The following is a 21,812-nucleotide window of genomic DNA, read 5'->3' on the forward strand; positions in this document are numbered from 1 at the left end:
CCTCCAACTCCTTTGACCCGCGGTCCCCTGCTATTTCCGGCAAATTATTTATGTCTTCCTTAGTGAAGACGGAACCAAAGTAGTTATTCAATTGGTCCCCCATATCCTTGTTCCCCATGATCAACTCCCCTGTTTCTGACTGCAAGGGACCTACATTTGTTTTAACTAATCTCTTTCTTTTCACATATCTATAAAAACTTTTGCAGTCAGTTTTTATGTTCCCTGCCAGTTTTCTTTCATAATCTATTTTTCCTTTCCTAATTAAGCCCTTTGTCCTCCTCTGCTGGTCTTTGAATTTCTCCCAGTCCTCCGGTATGCTGCTTTTTCTGGCTAATTTGTACGCATCATCCTTCGCTTTGATACTATCCCTGATTTCCCTTGTTATCCATGGATGTACTACCTTCCCTGATTTATTCTTTTGCCAAACTGGGATGAACAATTTTTGTAGTTCATCCATGCAGTCTTTAAATGTCTTCCATTGCATATCCACCGTCAACCCTTTTAGAATTAATTGCCAGTCAATCTTGGCCAATTCACGTCTCATACCCTCAAAGTTACCTTTCTTTAAGTTCAGAACCATTGTTTCTGAATTAACAATGTCACTCTCCATCCTAATGAAGAACTCAACCATATTATGGTCACTCTTGCCCAAGGGGGCACGTACAACAAGATTGCTAACTAACCCTTCCTCATTACTCAATACCCAGTCTAAAATAGCCTGCTCTCTCGTTGGTTCCTCTACATGTTGATTTAGATAACTATCCCGCATACATTCCAAGAAATCCTCTTCCTCAGCACCCCTGCCAATTTGATTCACCCAATCTATATGTAGATTGAAGTCACCCATTATAACCGTTTTGCCTTTGTCGCACGCATTTCTAATTTCCTGTTTGATACCATCTCCAACTTCACTACTACTGTTAGGTGGCCTGTACACAACACCCACCAGCGTTTTCTGCCCCTTAGTGTTGTGCAGCTCTACCCATACCGATTCCACATCCTCCAAACTAATGTCCTTCCTTTCCATTGCATTAATCCCCTCTCTAATCAGTAACGCTACCCCCCTCCTTTTCCTTTCTGTCTATCCCTCCTGAATATTGAATATCCCTGGATGTTCAGCTCCCAGCCTTGGTCACCCTGGAGCCATGTCTCCGTGATCCCAACTATATCATAGTCATTAATAGCTATCTGCACATTCAACTCATCCACCTTATTACGAATGCTCCTTGCATTGAGACACAAAGCCTTCAGGCTTGTTTTTACAACACTCTTACCCCTTACACAATTATGTTGAAAAGTGGCCCTTTTTGATTTTTGCCCTGTTTTTGTCTGCCTGCCACTTTTACTTTTCACCTTGCTACCTATTTCTTCTACCCTCATTTTACACCCTTCGGTCTCTACGCTCACACATTTAAGAAACCCTTTCCCTTTAACTCCATCCTCCACTGTCCCATTCAACACCCCACCCCCCTTATTCAGTTTAAAGCCACCCGTGTAGCAGTGGCAAACCTGCCTGCCAGAATGCTGGTCCCACACCTGTTAAGATGCAATCCGTCCCTTTTGTACAGTCCCCCTTACCCCAAAACAGATCCCAGTGATCTAAGAATCTAAATCCCTGCCCCGTGCACCAGATCCTCAGCCACACGTTCAGGTCCCGTATCTCCCTGTTCCTGCTCTCGCCAGCACGGGGAACTGGAAGCAAACCGGAGATAACAACCCTGGAGGTCCTGCTTTTCAACATTTTTCCGAGCTCTCTAAAGTCACGTTGCAGAATATTCATCCCCTTCTTTCCGACATCGTTTGTGCCGACATGCACTACCACTTCCGGATGTTCACCTTCGCCCTTGAGGATTTTCTGCACTCTGTCCGTGACATCCTGGATCCTGGCACCGGGAAGGCAGCACACCATCCTCGCATCCCGTCTGTTGCCGCAGAAACCCCTGTCCGTACCTCTCACGATGGAGTCTCCCACTACAATGGCCTTGCCTGCCTTAGGCCTTTTTGGTTTTGGCTCAACAGCCCTATTCGCATCACAGGCCTGTCCGCCGCTCACGTCTTCTGTCCCAACACCTTCTAAGCGGATGAACCTGTTTACAAGAGGTACATCACCCGGGGACGTTGGCATTCCATGCTTCCCTCCCTTTCTCACTGTCTCCCACCTTCTCTCTTCCAGTACCTTAGGTGTAACAATCGTACTGTAGGACTTGTCGAGGAACGACTCCGTTTCTCGTACGAACCGGAGGTCATCCACTTGCTTCTCCAGTTCCCCAACACGGCCCTTCAGGAGCTCTACCTGGATGCATTTTTCGCATTTGTAGCAGCCAGAGGCACCAGCGGTGTCCTTGACCTCCCACATACTGCAAGCATCGCACTGAATCAGCTTGCCTGACATCTCCTTCTTTCGTAATTCGTCTCCCTCTCAAGCGTATTGCGTGGTCTCCTCTCCGAAGACTCTCGAGCCAAAGACTCACACTTTTCTCACAGGGCACTTCCCTCACTAGGCCGCTCGCAAAGAGCTGTCCTGCTTAAATTGACTGATAAATTGCCTGATTTACCAATTTACACAGCCAATTCCTCAGTTTTCAACTGGTTTCACCCCTCTCCTCACACTTGGGCTAGAGCCAATCAGTGGTATCTCTTGCTAATCTGTTGCTGCTGTTGTTCCTCCCAAATCTTCACAAGCATTGTTCAAAAATCCATGGTCAATGTGTTGTCTGTGCCAAGGTTTTGAGCCATGAGTGCATGAAGCCCAGCAAACTGAAGATCCATTTTGGAGTCTTGTCACAGTGACCTGGCGGGGAAGGGCGTGGACTATTTCAAACTAAAAGAAGCCGTACTCAAGGGTTCCCGCAGCGATTCGACGGCTCACTGCGCTCATCAAAATGAAGCAACGGTGGAGGCTTCATACCGGATTGCTTATCGAATCGCACAGACTAAGAAACCTCACAGCATCGGTGAAGAGCTTATCAAGCCATGCCTTCACGAAGCAGCAATGTTGGTGCTGGGGGAACAACAGTCAAACAAGTTCAGGCAGATTTCTCTTTTGAATGACAGTCAAAAGTCGAATCTGGGATATGAGTAATATTCTGCTGCAAGTAGTGTTCACTGTGAAGAGCAGTCCAGTGTATTCCCTGCAACTGGACGAGTCAACAGATGTTACCTCATGTTCCCAACTGCCAGTCTACATTCGTTACCTCGATGGAGAAGCCATGAAGGAAGAGTGCATGTTCTCAGAGCCATTGGCCACTACCACTCGGGAAGAAGTGCTTTCAGATGTGGTGAAGATTGTGAACCACATCTGAGGGAGCGCAACAAATTCAAGAATCTTCAAAGTCATGTGTGAAGAAATGGGCACCGATTTCACTGTTCTGATATTTCACACAGAGGTGCGCTGGCTTTTGCATGGTAAATTTCTCAATCGTGTGATTCACAAGAGGAAATAGCGCTGTTCTTGGAGAGAGGGTGTACCGAGAAGGAGAATCAGCTTCATGAAAAGATGCAGGATGAACTGTTCTTGATGAAGGTTGCTTACTTGGCTGACTTCTTCGCCGAGGTGAATTCCTTGAACCTGTCACTTCAAGGAAACCTCCCAATGCTCGTGACAAAGTGGCAGCGTTCAGGAGGAAGATTTATCTTTATCAGAGAAGAGCCCAGGACGGTGACACAACTACCTTCCCTGAGATGACGGCTCTCCTGGTTGCTACGCCAGATGCTGAATGCCACTTCCACGAAGAGATCTCAATCCACATTCTGGCAATTAGTGAATCCATCGAAAGTTACTTCCCCAGACTGGACGACCGCTCTCGTGATGTGTGATGTGTGGATTATCCGACCCTTGTCCATTGAAGACGGTGCCATCAGCGATACTGACGTGACTGCGAAGGTTGAATTTTACCAAATTTGTGAAGATGTGCAGCTCAAGAGTGGCTTCATGGAACAAGAGCTTGCCACGTCTAGGCTAAAAGTGAAAGACTGTCCTGTTCTTTCGAAGAAGGCCTTGATCCTATTGGTCCAGTCCCCTTCAACCTATCGCTGTGAGGCTGGATTCTCAACCATGGTAACTCTGAAATCAAAGGTATGCAATAGGCTTGTGATCGATGCTGACATGAGGTGCTGCCTGTCGAGCATTCGATTGATTGCCTGACGGCTGTGAAGCAATCTCAGCCATCCCATTCATTGAGCATTGGCAGACATGTTTTAATAAATCGGGCTGTTTTTTTTTTCAATTTTGACCTCGAATTGGAGAATCCAATGCACACACACGTTGGGTTGGGTTGGGTTGGGTGGGTGGGGGGTGGGTCCTGATGATCATGGGGCGAGCAGAAATTGAAGGGTTCAAAAAAAAAGAGTGAATCCTGTGTGAGGTGAGGCCTGCCTGCCTGTGTCTCATAAATACATGCAAAGCAGTTAGATTTAACCCAAAGAGCTAAATCTAACTCTCTTGAAAACATCCAGTGAATTGGCCTCCACTGCCTACTGTAGCAGAGAAGTCCACTGATTCACAACTCTCTGGGTGAAAAAGTTTTTCCTCATCTCAGTCCTAACGGGCCAACCACTTATTTTTATACTGTGACCCCTGGTTCTGGACGCCCCTATCACGGGAAATATATGTTTCTATATATGTTTCTATAAGATCCCCTCTCATCCTTCTAAATTCAAGCCCAGATGACCCATTATTTTATCATATGTCAGTCCCGCCATCCCGGGAATTAACCTGGTGAACCTACGCTGCACTCCCTCAATAGCAATAATATCCTTCCTCAAATTAGGAGACCAAAACTGCACACGATACTCCAGGTGCACCACAAATATGGTTGTCCAGGTGCATCCACAAATATGTGCGTTGTCGCGTTGTGACACACGGGTACGGGTAGCGTGTGGGTAGCGCGGGACGGGAGCATGGACAGGCGTGGAGTTGCACGCGGTATCGCGCGGCGCTCCAGGATTTCGTACTGCATAAAATCCGTTTCCAGCACCAATACATAACAGGAAATCATGCTTGAAATTTTCTTCTGGAATAATCTTCTGGAATTTTTTGAGGCAGTGGAATGGATAAGGAAGAGCCAGTGGATGTTGTAATTCTGCACTTTCAAAAAGCCTTTGACAAGAGATTGTGCAAAATTCGAGCACGTGGTATTGGAGGTAGGGTATGGACATGGATAAAGAACTGGTTGGCAGACAGGAAGCAAAGAGTAGGAATTAACGGGTCCTCTTCTGAATGGCAGGAACTGAGGGATTGTTTCATTTGCTTGTGTGCATGTATAAAATCAACATCTTTGCACTATTTCTGTTGGTCTTGGCAAGAAGTGAGCATGTAAATCCTCCTTACATTCCTTGTTCGTTTTACTAGCCAGCTTAGCTCTTGTCCTGGCACCAGAGTGCTAGATCAGCCACCTCCTCCCGGTAGGCCTTCTCATCGTTGTCTGAGATCAGGCCCACCACCACAGTGTCTTCAGCAAACTTAATTATTGAGTTGGAGCTGAACCTAGCCACACAGTCATGTGTGTACAAGGAGTACAATAGGGGGCTGAGGACGCAACCCTGGGGCGATCCTGTGCTCAGGGTGAGGGGTGAGGGACTTCGATGTATTCCCACCCATCTTGATTACCTGGGGCCTGGCGGTGAGAAAGTCCAGGGCCCGGGCACACAGGGAGGGTGTTGAGCCCTAATTCCAGTAGCTTCCCGACCAGTCTGGTGGGGACTATCGTGTTGAAGGCTGAACTGAAGTCTATGAACAGTATCCTCACATAGCCCCCCTTCTGGCTGTCAGGATGAGAGAGAGCGATGTGCAAAACCTGGGAGACCGCATCGTCCGTGGATCTGTTCGGTTCGGACGGTATGCGAACTGCAATGGGTCCATGAGTACAGGCCCAGTGCCGTCAAAGATTCCTCTGAGACGATCTGTTAACGGTCACTGTTAAGCGCTTGTTAAATGTCACTATTATCACCATATTAACACGATGTGAGGGAGAGAGAGACGAGGGCGGGCTGTTGCCTTTTGACCTCACATTAGAGAATCCAATGCTCACACCATCTTTGCGTTGGGGTGGGTCCTGATCGCTTGGGGCGAGCACAAATCGAAAGGTTTCAAAAAGGAGTGAACCCTGTGAGGTGAGGCCTGCCAGCCTGCGTCTCACAAACACAGGCAAGGCAGCCCCTCCAAGGGAAGCACAGCCACTGAGCCATTGTAATGACACAGAGAAAAAAAGCAAACAAACAAAAAGGTGTGAACGGCTCCGTCTCATCTCCTTCAGTTGCAAATTTTGGCAAACACAACACCCCCACCATGGCTTTCAGCATTCCTTGCAACTGGGATGGTTTTTTCTCTCGCCCCCTAGGAACAGGGATTGTTTCATTTGCTTGTGTGCATGTATAAAATCGACATCTTTGCACTATTAGAGTGTAAGAAGTGAGCATGTAAAGCCTCCTTACATTCCTTGTTCGTTTTACTAGCCGGCTTAGCTGGCTGCAGCAATGCCCTTAGGGTGTGATAACCCTTGCTTCCTATGGAACAATGCTCTTTGCTTCTCTTCTGTAGTGATATCATTTGAAGTGAACCAAGCCTCTAAGACTTTGGTCCATTCCTCAAAGTATAACCAGATTCTAACTGGGGCACATTCCCTACTATTAGATTAGCCATGGTTACACTGTTGCTACTCAGGCACACAACGTGCCGTCCTCTGGCACAATGTTCTCTGCAATGGACTTAATTCCTTTTAGGCTGTGGGCCGAGGAGCTTTATTCCGCAGTTTCGTGACCCAAGTCACCAAACCGCATGAAATTTTCACATATTGTGTAAAAAAAATTATATAAATCACCCCTGAAACTCGATATGAAGAAGACTTGCACATTTTTATTAAATTAGAGAAAAAACGGAAAAATTGCGGGTATTTTTTAGTCCAATCAAAGCACGTTTAACATTGAGTTGTCTGCCAGTTGGCCAATCACGCGCTTTGTTTCAGGCTAGCACACAAAATGGCTGAGGGGGCTCCACAGATGCCTGTTTTACTGGAGATTCCGATTTGTTGTTCTGTGGAAACTTGCAGCAGGTAATTGTATTTAGTGGGAAAAGCATTAAAAAGGCTGAAGAAAGTGCTGCTAAGTTGATGGAAGTGTTGAAAGTGATGGAAGTCTTGAAAGCAAAGTCCCTGTTGAGGTCCTGGAACACAATGATTAAGAGCCAGGAACCAACTCTAACTAAAAGGTAAGATCTAAAGTCTGAATTTATGAAAATCTATCTGTATGGAGTTTAATTAATTTAATTGCACCCTTTTATAATGTGAATAAATTCATTCATTCACTTACTTCATTCATGAAGTTGAGGGCCTAAACTATATGTGTCCATAACAATCAATTAAATATTGTCACTAATGCCAGCCTGTTGTACAGTAATAAGTCTTTAACAGCTAATCTCGGAGCTGCCTGCGAAAACTTACTGGGAAAAAGTGCTCCGATCGCGGGACATAGGTACTCGCGGTAAAGTGAAGCCGCGGTCTCAATTAATAAGCGGCCGATTCGCGAACGCGGAGCCGTGGATCATCTCCGCGGGCGGGTGTGGGAGGCTGTACATAGTGCCGTCTATAGCGGCCGTTATCAGACCCCGACAACGGGAAAAAAACGGAATGGAATTCCACTGCAATGGAAGCCTATAAATAGCGATCGATATCCCTCCGTTTTTTTCCCGTTGTCGGGGTCTAATAATGAGTTTCAGGGGTGATTTATATAATTTTGTATACACAATATGTGAAAATTTCATGTAGTTTGGTGACTTGGCTCACAAAATCCTTTTTCTAGACACATTTTTGATGCTCGGCCCACAACAGAGAACAGAGAGGTTGAGAAGGAGTTTCTTCCCAGAGACAATTCGGACTGTAAACGCCTATCTCACCAGGGACTATCTCTACAGAACGTTTTTCCTTCCACTATTTATTATGTAAAAGAATATGTGTGTTATGATTGTGTTTATAATTTGTTTGGTTGTTTTGTTGTTTGTCTTTTGCACAAAAGTCTGCGAGCATTGCCACTTTCATTTCACTGCACATCTCGTACGTGTATGTGACAAATAAACTTGACTTGACTTGACCCACGCACCCTCCGACCCATCCAGGCACACGACTAGCGACAGACAGACAGACAGACAGACAGAGGCCTTGCCAATACACAGCCGACAGCGCAGCGCAGTTCGCCGGCCGCCCTCCAGACCACGCTCCCAGAACGTGCGGTCAGGGCTTCTGTCGGGGGGACGGGTCCGCCACATTGACCAAACCATGGCTGGCCCTCCGGCTGCTCAATGGTGCTAAATTCACCCCTGCCCCCGTCAGAGTCAGTGAGTCCTACCTTAGCGGTGTGGTACTCGCTGTGGTTGACGTGCAGCTCAGTCTCATCTCTTCAGACCAACATCACCCCGATTGTGGCGACTTGATTGGCAGAGCCGACAATTGTGACTTTGAAGAATTTGCTGAATATTTTTTTCTCCTTCAGGAAGTTTTGGTTGAAATGCGTCCTCTTTTCCCTTGAAAGTATCCACTGGTGAAATAAAGGAAGGTTGACTTGAGCATTTGACTTGAGCAGTCCGTCAACACAGACACGCACGCACGCAGACGCAGAGTGAGAGAGGGCAGCAGGCAGACACGCAGCTTTTGAGCAAGCGTGAGGAGGAATTTTTGTCTTTTCTTTTGAACTTTGAAAATCTCCCAAAAGGGAAGTGCACCGTTCCCAGAGGCACTGCAATACTGGGTCGATGCGTGGAGTGGACGGAGCAAGCCCCTATTCCATCTCCCTGTTCCAAAAATCAATTTAATATATGGTCCCTAGATAAGGGACGTATCAGATATTAAACTGATAAGAACAGATTTTTTTTTAAATTTCAAAATAGACTTTATTCATTGATAAATATATACAATTCCTGAACCATTCAAACAAACAAAATTCATCCGACATTTTCGGAGACTATACAAGTTTTTTCAGTACAATATTTTACATTTTTCAAATTTCACCAAACAGTCCCCTACCCGTGCACGTAGGCAATGGTATCTCTCAGCAGCGTTAGGCTGTCTGAGATTTTCCTGCCAGGTACAGCACAGGTTTGGTCCGGGTGGATTACCCGTCCCAGAGCAGACTTGACCCGGTTGGCGATGGCCTTAGACAGGATCTTGTAATCTACATTCAACAATGTTATGGGTCTCCAATTCTTTATATCCTTCCTCTCCCCCTTCTGCTTGTAGATTAGGGTAATGCTGCCTTTCCTCATGGAGTCTGACATGCTGCCTGCTAGAAGCATGTCGTTGTACACTTCCAGCAGGTCCGGGCCCACCCAGTCCCACAGAGCCGAGTACAACTCAGCCGGTAAGCCATCGCTTCCGGGAGTTTTACTCGAGTCAAAGGAGCGGATGGAGCCAGTCAGCTCCTCTAGGGTCAGTGGTTGGTCCAGACTCTCCCGCTTGCTGTCCTCCAAGACCTCCGTGATAGAGGACAGGAAGTTCTGGGAGGCGGTGCTGTCTGTGGCCTTTCTGTCATACAATTCCGTGTAAAAGGATTTGCAGACCCTCAGCATGTCTGTCTGCGAGGATGCTACCGAGCCGTCCTCCTCCCTAAGGCTGTTGATCACAGAGCTCCCCCTGTGAACCTTATGGAAGAAGAAACGTGAGCACGTATCATCCTGCTCCACATGGCGGACCCTAGATCGGAAGATGATCTTGGAGGATTCAGAGGTAAAGAGCCGAGCTTGCCGGTCCTTCACCTCTCTAAGTTCCTCCCTCACATCCCCCCCCCTCGACTGCAGAAGGAGCAGTTGTTGCAAATCTGTCTGGAGTTGACACAATTCCCTCTGACTCTGTCTTGCTTTCTGAACCCCTTTGGCTATGAAGAACCTCTTAATGTTCTCCTTGGTTGCTTCCCACCAGAGTGTCGGGGAGTCAAAGAGGGGCCTCACCGTTCTCCAACATGCGTAGTCCCTCTTTAGCTCCTCAACGTTCTCTGGGGTCAACAGCTTCACGTTTAACTTCCATGTCCCTCTGCCTGCCTTCCGGTCCTCCTGTAGGTGACAGGAAGCCTGAAGGAGGGCAGTCAGGTCAGAGAAACACCGGCGGCGTGGGTCGTGTGTGTCTCACCGTGACGGCCTTCGTGGTGAAGACGAAGTCTATCCGGGATGGGCTGAACTGAACCGTCCGATCTCGACCAGGTGACCCACGGCTGTGACCCGCCTGCAGGGTCGCTGAAGGCGTCGTGCAGCTTTGCGTTTTTTACCGTTTCCATCAGGAACTTGGACGTGATGTCCAGTCTGTTGTCGGCACTGCCGGATCGTCCAGCCGCATCAATGATGCAGTTGAAGTCACCGGCCAGAACGAGCTGCCGGGACGTGGCCAACAGCACTGGGAGCTGCTGGAGAACGGCCAGCCGCTCGCTCCGCACGGGTGGGGCATACACATTTATCAGCCGGAGCGGAGAACCACGGTACATAACATCCACCACGAGGAGACGCCCCGCAACCACCTCCCTGACCTCAGTGATGGCGAAGTTCCCTCCCCGCAGCAAGATCCCCAGGCCGGAAGCACGACAGTCATTGCCCCCCGACCACACCGACAGTCCGTGGGGCCACCATCGCGACCACCTCCGATAGCAGCGGAGGTGTGGCAACCCGCACTCTTGAAGAAAAGTCACATCTGCCTTGACCTTGGCCAGGTACTGTAAGGCATTAACACATCGCGCAGTGCTCTTCACACTGCGCACGTTTAAGGATGCCAGTTTCAGCTCCATTAGAGTCACTGACCACTTTCATGTTCCCTCATGCCCACCGCTTCAGTGAATTGGCGCACCTGTCCTGGGCTCAGGTACCCGCCCTCCTCAACGAGTTGGGTTTCCTGTGTCGTAACCAGAGGTGTCGTTGGGGGGGGGCTGCTCGTTTTACCCCCTTCTGGGTGCGCCGCTTCCCCCGTCTCTCGTGGCTGGGGCACGGTGACTAACTTACTGCTCCCGGTTGCCCGGAGCTGGGGCCCATTGGCCGCCGCTGCGGAGCTGGGGCCCATTGGCTCCCGGTTGCCCGGAGCTGGGGCCCATTGGCCGCTGCACTGCTCCCGGTTGCCCGGAGCTGGGGCCCATTGGCCTCTACTGCCCGGTTTCCCGGAGCTGGGGGCCCACTGGCCTCTACATGCCCTGCCACTGCTCCCGATTCCGGGGGCTGGGGCCCAACCGACTGCTGCACTGCTCCCGATGCCAGGGCCTGGGGCCCCCGGCTGCTGCGATGATCCCGGTGGGGGGCTGGGGGCCCCCTCGCTGCTGCTACTGCTCCCGATGTCCTGGGCTGGTGCCTCGCCCCTCGACCGCTGCTCTGCTCCCTGCTGGGGCTGGGTGCCCCTCGACCACTGCTCTCTCTCCTGGTGCAGGTGAACAATCGGCATGGACCTTCTCCTTTCCTCCCCGGTTTTCTTCTTGTGGGGTTTCCCGGTTGCCTCATCCTCCGACGAGGAGAGGTTGCTGCCTTCCGTCAGGGAGAGAGACCATTTTTTGGGGGTTTTTTTGCGCTTGCCAACCCCTTCTGGCCTCTGCTCCTTGTGACCCTTCTGGTGTTTTCCATGCCTCACCATCGTCCAATTCTGCTCTCCTCCCTCCTCCTCCCCCATTGACTCTCCCTCCTGGGCTTGGTGCTGGTGTTCTTCTGGCACTTGAGGGCTCGAGGTGGTTGGGCTGTCCTCATCCCTATTTCCCCTTTCTGCTGGGGGCTTGGCAGTGGTAGTGGGTGTCTCACCTGCCCTGGGGGTGCTGGAAACCGCCCCTCTTGTTGCCTGTGCGTATGAGCAGGCTCTTTTTGGGCAGGCCCTGTAAAGGTGGCCTCCCTCCCCACACAGGTTGCAGTTCTTGCTGGCCTGGCAGTCTTTGGTCTCGTGGCCCTCCGTTTTACAGTTTTTGCAGACCACTGCAGTGCATTGGGCCACCACATGCCCAGGTTTGTTACATTTTCTGCATAGTCTGGGCTGCCCCACGTAACTCAGGTAGCCTCTGTTCCCTCCAATTGCGAAAACCGAGGGAGGGTGGAGGAGAGCTCCTTCCTTGTCCATCCTCAGCTTTACTTTGACCTGCCTCTTGCTTGTCCAAATCCCATGCAGGTCCTTTACGTCCACGCAGTTCCCTGCTCCGTCGACGTAGCGAGCAAGGAAGGTGAGGACATCCACTACGGGCACATGTGGGTTGAACATGTGCACCGTGATCGTCCTTTCTTTTTGGTTTGGGAGGGTGAAGAGCGGCTGTACCTTTAGTAAGGACATCGGAGCTTCGTTCCCCTTCTCCTGCAGATCTTTCATAAACTTTTGCCATCCCGTCGGAAGTACAAAGGTGACATCGAAATATCCATTACCCGGGAAGTCCTGGAGGCAGTAGATATCCCTGGGCTCAAACTTGCAGGTCTCCAGCAAGACCTTCTTTACAAACGTGTCTCGGCTGAAGGGCATGCCCTCGCTGAGGTCCTTCACGCTAATCCTCAGGGTATTGCGGATACCCTGTCCTCTCGCTCCAATTGCAGCTGCCATTGCTACGATTTTTACACCGCAATCTGCAGCTCTTGTCCGTAATGGATCGCCAGGACTGCTCTTAGAAGAACAGATGCTCTCTTTTACTACAAAACTGATAAGAACTGATAAGAACTTGATACTACACTTGATCTTAGCCAAAGAATCAACAGAATTATGAACAAACAGAATTATGAATCTAACCCTATAATCACGCACAAAAAGTCCCCCCCTGTCAATCACCCTGCGAGTCGGGTCGGTTCCGGTTACTACAAAATCAACTCAAACACTGTTTGTGAGCCATTTAAAAAGAAATGATTTAAAAAACATTAAAAAAGACAATTACCAGAATCAAATTTTATTCTTGACAAGAAGTTTGAACTGACAGATTTATGAATCTGACCCACACAAACTGTTGCCCCGCAACATTGATTACAGTGCGAGTCGGGTCGGGTTAGGTAGGCTCAGGTTGCTAAAATGGGCGTGGAAAATGCCCATGATCCCCTCCATAGCGTACTACACGTCAGTCCATTGCATTTAGCAGGAGTAGCCTATCTTGCTTCGCTATAAGATCTTTGGTGAGGCCTGCCAGCCTGCACCTCACAAATACAGGCAAGGCAGCCCCTCCAAGGGAAGCACAGCCACTGAGCCATTGTAATGACACAGAGAAAAAAAGCAAACAAACAAAAAGGTGTGAACGGCTCCGTCTCATCTCCTTCAGTTGCAAATTCTGGCAAACACAACACCCCCACCGTGGCTTTCAGCATTCCTTGCAACTGGGATGGTTTTCTCTCGCCCCCTAGGAACAGGGGGTTTCATTTGCTTGTGTGCATGTATAAAATCGACATCTTTGCAGTATTAGAGTGTAAGAAGTGAGTATGTAAAGCCTCCTTACATTCCTTGTTCGTTTTACTAACTTGCTTAGCTGGCTGCAGCAATGCCTTTAGGGTGTGATAACCCTTGCTTTCTATGGAACAATGCTCTTTGCTTCTCTTCTGTAGTGATATCATTTGAAGTGAACCAAGCCTCTAAGACTTTGGTCCATTCCTCAAAGTATAACCAGATTCTAACTGGGGCACATTCCCTACTATTAGATTAGCCACGGTTACACTGTTGCAACTCAGGCACACAACGTGCCGTCCTCTGGCACAATGTTCTCTGCAATTCCTTTTAGGCTGTGGGCCGAGGAGCTTTATTCCGCAGTTTCGTGACCCAAGTCACCAAACGACATGAAATTTTCACATATTGTGTAAAAAAAATTATATAAATCACCCCTGAAACTCGATATGAAGAAGACTTGCACATTTTTATTAAATTAGAGAGAAACCGGAAAAATTTGGGGTATTTTTTAGTCAAATCAAAGCACGTGAGAGGCTTCTCAGAGCAACTTTTCTTGCTCACCTGGCCTTGCCTTTCCCCTTCACCAGCCAGCCATCCATCCTGCTGCTTGCTGCCTCTCCTCCTCAGCCTTACACCTGGCTCGTGACAAATCCTTAAAGGCCTTGTCCCTCTCTCTTCAGACCACATCCGCCCGATTGTGGCGCTTGCCGCCCTTTGGGCCAGGGCTCCCAGAACGTCTGTCAGGGGGGGGACGGGTCCGCCACATTGACCAAACCATGGCTGGCCTCCTCTGCTGAATGCTCAATGTGCTAAATCCCCCCAAAAAGTCCCCCCCCCGTCAGAGTCAGAGTCAGTGAGTCCTACCTTAGCGGTGTGGTACTCGCTGTGGTTGACGTGCAGCTCAGTCTCATCTCTTCAGACCAACATCACCCCGATTGTGGCGACTTGATTGGCAGAGCCGACAATTGTGACTTTGAAGAATTTGCTGAAGATTTTTTTTCTCCTTCAGGACGTTTGGGTTGAAATGCGTCCTCTTTTCCCTTGAAAGTATCCACTGGTGAAATAAATAAAGCCTGCCTGCCTGCCGTCTCACACAACACAGGCAAGGCAGCCTCTCCAAGGGAAGCACAGCCACTGAGCCATTGTAATGACACAGAGAAAAAAAGCAAACAAACAAAAAGGTGTGAACGGCTCCGTCTCATCTCCATCAGTTGCAAATTCTGGCAAACACAACACCCCCACCGTGGCTTTCAGCATTCCTTGCAACTGGGATGGTTTTCTCTCGCCCCCTAGGAACAGGGATTGTTTCATTTGCTTGTGTGCATGTATAAAATCGACATCTTTGTGCTATTTCTGTTGGTCTTGGTAAGAAGTGAGCATGTAAATCCTCCTTACATTCCTTGTTCGTTTTACTAGCCGGCTTAGCTGGCTGCAGCAATGCCCCTAGGGTGTGATAACCCTTGCTTCCTAAACCGGTAAGGAACAATGCTCTTTGCTTCTCTTCTGTAGTGATATCATTTGAAGTGAACCAAGCCTCCATTCCTCAAAAGTATAACCAGATTCTAACTGGGGCACATTCCCTACTATTAGATTAGTCATAGTTACACTGTTGCTACTCAGGTACACAACGTGCCGTTCTCTTACACAATGTTCTCTGCAATGGACTTAATTCCTTTAAATAAATCACTGAGCAGTTATCCAGTAAATTCACTACTAATAATCCTCTTATACTAATCGATTTATACTAATATACCAATATAATATACTAATAATCGATTTACACCAACATACTAATATTAATAATGTACTAATATAATAATATACCAATATATTTCAAGCCATATACATACAATGCACACGTATATCCTCTTAATTATTGTTATCGTAAAGTCCAGCTTTTGCTACAATTCATTCACCGGTCCGACTTGACTATCTCTGGAGTCCGGTGCATCGGTGACTTCTCGGGCTGTCCTCACTGGCTGGCTTTGCTGGCTTCACGGGCTGCACCGCTTACCGATGTGTCACCCCATTATCACCGGCGCTGCCTCTCGGAGACTCGGCTTCTCGTCATTGGTGGCGATTTGGCCGTGGGCTGCACGGCACTGGACACTCACTGGACGTCGGTGGCGGTTACTGGACTTGGCCGTGGGCTGCACGGCACTGGAAAGCGTTTAAGGTAAGCAACCACCATCGTTCTGCTTCCTGGGCTTCTAGTTTCTAGCTGCGCTGCCCCGCTACAGCACAGATTGTTGCCTGGCCATCGTGCGTTCCCGTTCCACCTTTTTGCCCGCAAAATACATTTCAATATTAATAATATACAAGCCCGATTGCATTCTTCCCCTCTACTTTCCCTAGTCTAGCTTTCCAATTAATTCCTGAAGACTATGGACGGTGCCCCATCTGTGCACATCCCAACAAGGCGTTCCCAGCCAAGCTCATGTTTGATGAGGAAGGCTTCCAGCATTCTGAACACATCTTCTCCCCGAGTGGTAATGGCCAATGGCTCTGAGATCATGTACTCCTCCTTCATGGCTTCTCCATCGAGGTAACGAACGTAGACTAGCAGTTGGGAACATGAGCATCTGTTGACTCGTCCAGTTGCAGTGAATACACTGGACTGCTCTTCACAGTGAACACTACGCAGCAGAATATTACTCATATCCCAGATTCGACTTTTGACCGTGTCATTCAAAAGGGAAATCTGCCTGAACTTGTTTGACTGCTGTTCCCCCAGCACCAACTTTGCTGCTTCGAGAAGGCATGGCTTGATAAGCTCTTCACCGATGCTGTGAGGTTTCTTAGTCTGTGCGATTCGATAAGCAATCCGGTATGAAGCCTCCACCGTTGCTTCATTTTGATGAGCGCAGTGAGCCGTCGAATCGCTGCGGGAACCCTTGAGTGCGGCTTCTTTTAGTTTGAAATAGTCCACGCCCTTCCCCGCCAGGTCACTGTGACAAGACTCCAAATGGATCTTCAGTTTGCTGGGCTTCATGCACTCATGGCTCAAAACCTTGGCACAGATAACACATTGCGGCTTGACCATGGATTTTTGAACAATGCTTGTGAAGCCGAACTTGAGAAATGCTTCACTATACGTGCGCGTCTTGGAAGACAAGGTTCACAAAACACACGGTATACGCAGGGCCTCATGGGAATTTTATCAGTGGGTACAAAGTTTCTTTCAGGCCCATACCGTTCTCCGTTAGTCATCCTGTTTTTATCTACTACCGGTTTTATGCCATGAATTGTAGCCTGTAAGGCAAAAATGGGTATGGAAGATGAGAGAGGGGTGGAATGGAGCGCTCTGTTGATTTTCTGCATTTGAGGCCTTATGCTCCTATACTCCCTCCATGATAAATATAAATAAATATATATAAATAAAATAAAAGGATCAGAAAGCACATTTGTTTTGAACATCTTTGTCAAGTCAAGTTTATTCGTCACATACACATACGAGATGTGCAGTGAAATGAAAAGTGGCAATGCTCGCGGACTTTGTGCAAAAAGACAAACAAACAAACAACCAAACAAAATATAAACACAATCATAAACACACACATATTCTTTTACATATTAAATATTGGAAGGAAAAACGTTCAGTAAAGTTAGTCCCTGGTGAGATAGGACTTTACAGTCCGAATGGCCTCTGGGAAGAAACTCCTTCTCAACCTCTCCGTTCTCACAGCATGGCAACGGAGGCGTTTGCCTGACTGTAGCAGCTGGAACAGTCCGTTGCAGGGGTGGAAGGGGACTCCCATGATTTTAATGGCTCTGGAGTTGCACCTCCTGATGTATAGTTCCTGCAGGGGGGCGAGTGAAGTTCCCATAGTGCGTTCGGCCGAACGCACTACTCTCTGCAGAGCCTTCTTGTCCTGGGCAGAGCAGTTCCCAAAACAGATGGTAATATTTCCGGACAAGATGCTTTCCACAGCTGCTGAGTAGAAACACTGGAGGATTCTCGGAGACACTCTGAATTTCCTCAATTGCCTGAGGTGGTAAAGGCGCTGCCTTGCCTTACTCGCGAGTGCTGCGGCGTGTGATGTCCATGTCATATCCTCAGAGATGTGGACTCCCAGATATTTAAAACAGCTCACCCTATCCACAGTATCCCCATTTATCCTCAATTATTGAGTTGGAGCTGAACCTAGCCACACAATCATGTGTGTACAGGGAGTACAATAGGGGGCTGAGGACGCAACCCTGGGGCGATCCTGTGCTCAGGGTGAGGGGTGAGGGACTTCGATGTATTCCCTCCCATCTTGATTACCTGGGGCCTGGCGGTGAGAAAGTCCAGGGCCCAGGCACACAGGGGGGGTGTTGAGCCCTAATTCCAGTAGCTTCCCGGCCAGTCTGGTGGGGACTATCATGTTGAAGGCTGAACTGAAGTTATGAACAGTATCCTCACATAGCCCCCCTTCTGGCTGTCAGGATGAGAGAGAGCGGTGTGCAAAACCTGGGAGACCGCATCGTCCGTGGATTGTTCGGACGGTATGCGAACTGCAATGAAGCTGGGATGTACTGTTAAAATTGTATAGAAGCTGGGATGTACTGTTAAAATTGTACAAGGCAATGGTGAGACCAAATCTGGAGTATGGTGTGCAATTTTGGTCGCCCAATTATAGGAAGGATGTCAACAAAATAGAGAGAATACAGAGGAGATTTACTAGAATGTTGCCTGGGTTTCAACAACTAAGTCACAGAGAAAGGTTGAATAAGTTAGGTCTTTATTCTCTGGAGCGCAGAAGGTTAAGGGGGGACTTGATAGAGGTCTTTAAAATGATGAGAGGGATAGACAGAGTTGATGTGGACAAGCTTTTCCCTTTGAGAATAGGGAAGCTTCGAACAAGAGGACATGACTTCAGAATTAAGGGACAGAAGTTTAGGGGTAACATGAGGGGGAACTTCTTTACTCAGAGAGTGGTAGCGGTGTGGAATGAGCTTCCAGTGGAAGTGGTGGAGGCAGGTTCGTTGGTATCATTTAAAAATAAATTGGATAGGCATATGGATGAGAAGGGAATGGAGGGTTATGGTTTGAGTGCAGGCAGGTGGGACTAAGGGAAAAAAGTTGTTCGGCACAGACTTGTAGGGCCGAGATGGCCTGTTTCCGTGCTGTAATTGTTATATGGTTATCTGTTTGATCTTGAGAAAAGCCTCAAAATGATCGCAATTCTGTTCCTGCTAACGGAATTTACATCCTCGTCTCCAAATTGTTATGTACTGGTGCTGGAAACTGACTTAAATAAGACTCGGAACACACAGGTACTTAACAAGCTTCTTGTATTGAAATTGCCATCTTGAGTCTCTCTGCACATGCGTACAATTGCACAAGACATTCCAATAAGCTAATCATATTCTCATACACAAGATTTCCCCATCATAAATCCATGCTGACATCTCCACTGGGCACAGGAACACAGGTTCCGTAGCCCGACCAGGGATTGCATTTCTTCCCCTCTCCTTTCCTTAGCCTAGCTTTCCAATTAAGTCCTGAAGACTTCTTGCAAACACGTGAGAGGCTTTGAAAAGTTGCTCACCTGGCCTTGCCTTTCCCCTTCACCAGCCAGCCAGCCATCCAGCTGCTTGCTGCCTCTCCTCCTCAGCCTTAAACCTGGCTCGTGACAAATCCTTAAAGGCCTTGTCATTACCTCTGGTGCCACCCACGCACCCTCCGACCCATCCAGGCACACTAGACGACAGACAGACAGACAGACAGACAGACAGACAGACAGACAGAGGCCTTGCCAATACACAGCCGACAGCGCAGTGCGCCGGCCGCCCTCCAGACCACGCTCCCAGAACGTGCGGTCAGGGCTTCTGTCGGGGGGACGGGTCCGCCACATTGACCAAACCATGGCTGGCCCTCCGGCTGCTCAATGGTGCTAAATTCACCCCTGCCCCCGTCAGAGTCAGTGAGTCCTACCTTAGCGGTGTGGTACTCGCTGTGGTTGACGTGCAGCTCAGTCTCATCTCTTCAGACCAACATCACCCCGATTGTGGCGACTTGATTGGCAGAGTCGACAATTGTGACTTTGAAGAATTTGCTGAAGATTTTTTTCTCCTTCAGGAAGTTTGGGTTGAAATGCGTCCTCTTTTCCCTTGAAAGTATCCACTGGTGAAATAAAGGAAGGTTGACTTGAGCATTTGACTTGAGCAGTCCGTCAACACAGACACGCACGCACACAGACGCAGAGTGAGAGAGGGCAGCAGGCAGACACGCAGCTTTTGAGCAAGCGTGAGGAGGAATTTTTGTCTTTTCTTTTGAACTTTGAAAATCTCCCCAAAAGGGAAGTGCACCGTTCCCAGAGGCACTGCAATACTGGGTCGATGCGTGGAGTGGACGGAGCAAGCCCCTATTCCATCTCCCTGTTCCAAAAATCAATTTAATATATGGTCCCTAGATAAGGGACGTATCAGATATTAAACTGATAAGAACAGATTTTTTTTTTTTCTTTTTTCCCATTTTCTCCACAAATTTATTGTTTCACAAAGAGCAAGCTAAACATTTATCCCCGGCGGTTTGAAACAAGGCCTTCGACCCGATCTGAGACGACACTCTTAAATCAAACAACCCCTTCCCTGCTGTTCCCCGAAGAGCCTCCATTTTTCTGGAGCGTCACCATAATGGTCCCCCCCTCACCTACGATGCGGCCACCTGGGTGAGGGGTTCCTCCAGGTACTGGACTAAAGCCTCGGCCTTAGCCTGCAACATGCCGAATCCCACGGTCTCACGGGCGTACATACACAGCAGCAGGTTGGCCATCCTCGTGTTGGCCACTTGGCCCTCCATGCAGTCCATGAGGATGAACCAGAGCGGGTCCTCGTTGAAGGCCATGTGCCCGTTCTTGGCGTACGCTGCCCAGATGTTGCTGGCGATGGCGGCCGTTACCCGAGCGTCAGTGTCGCTGTAACCAGCGTAGGCCAGCAACGAACCCTCATTGTTCAACATCGTCCTTCTAAACTCCACAGAGTACAGGCCCAGTGGAGGAGTAGGCCATTCGGCCCTTCGAGCCAGCACCGCCATTCAATATGATCATGGCTGATATTCCATAATCAGTACCCCAATCCGGCTTTTTCCCCATATCCCTTGATTCCCTCAGCCCAAAGAGCTAAATCTAACTCACTTGAAAGCATCCAGTGAATTGGCCTCCACTGCCTGCTGTGGCAGAGAATTCCACTGATTCACAACTCTCTGGGTGAAAAGTTTTTCCTCATCTCAGTCCTAACAGGCCAATCACTTATTCTTATACTGTGACCCCTGGTTCTGGACGCCCCCCAACACAGGGAATAGTGCTGCATCTAGCCTGTCCAAACCTTTAAGAATTTTATATGTTTCTATATGATATCCTCTCATCCGTCTAAATTCCAGCGAATACAAGCCCAGTCGACCCATTCTTTCATCATATGTCAGTCCCGCCATCCCGGGAATTAACCTGGTGAACCTACGCTGCACTCCCTCATTAGCAATAATATCCTTCCTCAAATTAGGAGACAAAATTGCACACGATACTCCAGGTGCGGTCTCACCAGGGCCCTATACAACTGCAGTAGGACCTCCTTGCTCCTAAACTCAGATCCTCTCGCAATGAAGCTTTCTTCACTGCCTGCTGTATCTGCATGCTTACTTTCAGTGACTAATGTACAAGCACATGCAGGTCTCGTTGCACCTCCCCTTCTAAACTTGACAACATTCAGATAATAATCTGCCATCCTGTTCTTCCACCAAAGTGGATAACCTCACATTTATCCACATTATATTGCACCTGGCCATTCACCCAACCTATCCCAAATCACCCTGCAGCCACATAGCATCCTCCTTGCAGCTCACACTGCCACCCAGCTTTGGGTCATCCGCAAACTTGGAGATTGCATTTAACTCCCTCGTCTGCTGCCCTTATCTCTACTCCAGCTCCCCACGGGCCTCCACCAGCAACTCCGCCGACCCCCGCCTCTCCACCGGCCACCAGTGGGTTAGAACCGTCACCTCACCAGAGTTCCAGCACCAGGCCCACAACCTCCACCATGCAGACAGCACGTGGTCTGACTCTGCTGGGGCCTAGTGCTCTCCCCACACCTCCCCTTACAGGGAAAACCCATCAGTGGTGATGACTCTGCTGGGTCCTAGTGCCCCCCCCCCCCCCCCCCTACAGGGAAGACCCATACAGGAAATTCCCAGCCCCTCTCCTTCAGCTCCCGGGCCCCCTTTTGGACTCCGGGCCCGGGTATGATGTACCCCCAGCACCCCCCGCTCATAGGCCCTGTGTATACGTACACGCATATGTGAACAAAACACTGTGTGTGGTATGTATCTTTGTTAGGTTCCTAAAAATGAGCTCAACAAATTTATGTTATTTACAACCCCTTCATGACCACCGGAAAAACCCCAAACGACCCCCATGTGGGTCACGACTCCCAGGTTAAGACCCTTGCAAACCTCCAGACTCTCTTTGCAAATCCACACTCTGCAAAGAGGTG

The 21,812-nt window shown here is 48.8% G+C and overlaps 1 protein-coding gene, 1 non-coding gene and 1 pseudogene across 3 annotated transcripts; all 3 read right to left on the minus strand.

The window, feature by feature from the left end:
* Positions 1–1,252: 1,252 nt before the first annotated feature.
* LOC129716197 (ragulator complex protein LAMTOR2-like) lies at positions 1,253–21,409 on the minus strand. Of its 2 annotated transcripts, XM_055666069.1 has the most exons (4): positions 19,261–19,978; positions 14,205–14,394; positions 8,338–8,526; positions 1,253–4,063 (listed from the first exon to the last, which is right to left on the minus strand). In XM_055666069.1, exon 4 carries the CDS (start codon positions 2,390–2,392, stop codon positions 1,481–1,483), a length of 912 nt encoding a protein of 303 aa, XP_055522044.1. In that variant the 5' UTR covers positions 2,393–4,063; positions 8,338–8,526; positions 14,205–14,394; positions 19,261–19,978; the 3' UTR covers positions 1,253–1,480. The 2 variants fall into 2 exon arrangements, with proteins under 2 accessions (XP_055522044.1, XP_055522045.1); XM_055666070.1 differs by lacking the exons at positions 1,253–4,063; positions 8,338–8,526 and having other exon boundaries at positions 14,366–14,394; positions 19,261–21,409.
* LOC129716202 (U2 spliceosomal RNA) lies at positions 8,700–8,879 on the minus strand (annotated as a pseudogene).
* Positions 19,624–19,817, minus strand: LOC129716203 (U2 spliceosomal RNA). Its single transcript, XR_008726611.1, has one exon. It is a non-coding gene; the product is annotated as a U2 spliceosomal RNA (small nuclear RNA).
* Positions 21,410–21,812: the final 403 nt, after the last annotated feature.

The sequence above is a fragment of the Leucoraja erinacea genome, unplaced genomic scaffold (genome assembly GCF_028641065.1).
Source record: "Leucoraja erinacea ecotype New England unplaced genomic scaffold, Leri_hhj_1 Leri_185S, whole genome shotgun sequence".
Lineage (NCBI taxonomy): Eukaryota > Metazoa > Chordata > Chondrichthyes > Rajiformes > Rajidae > Leucoraja > Leucoraja erinaceus.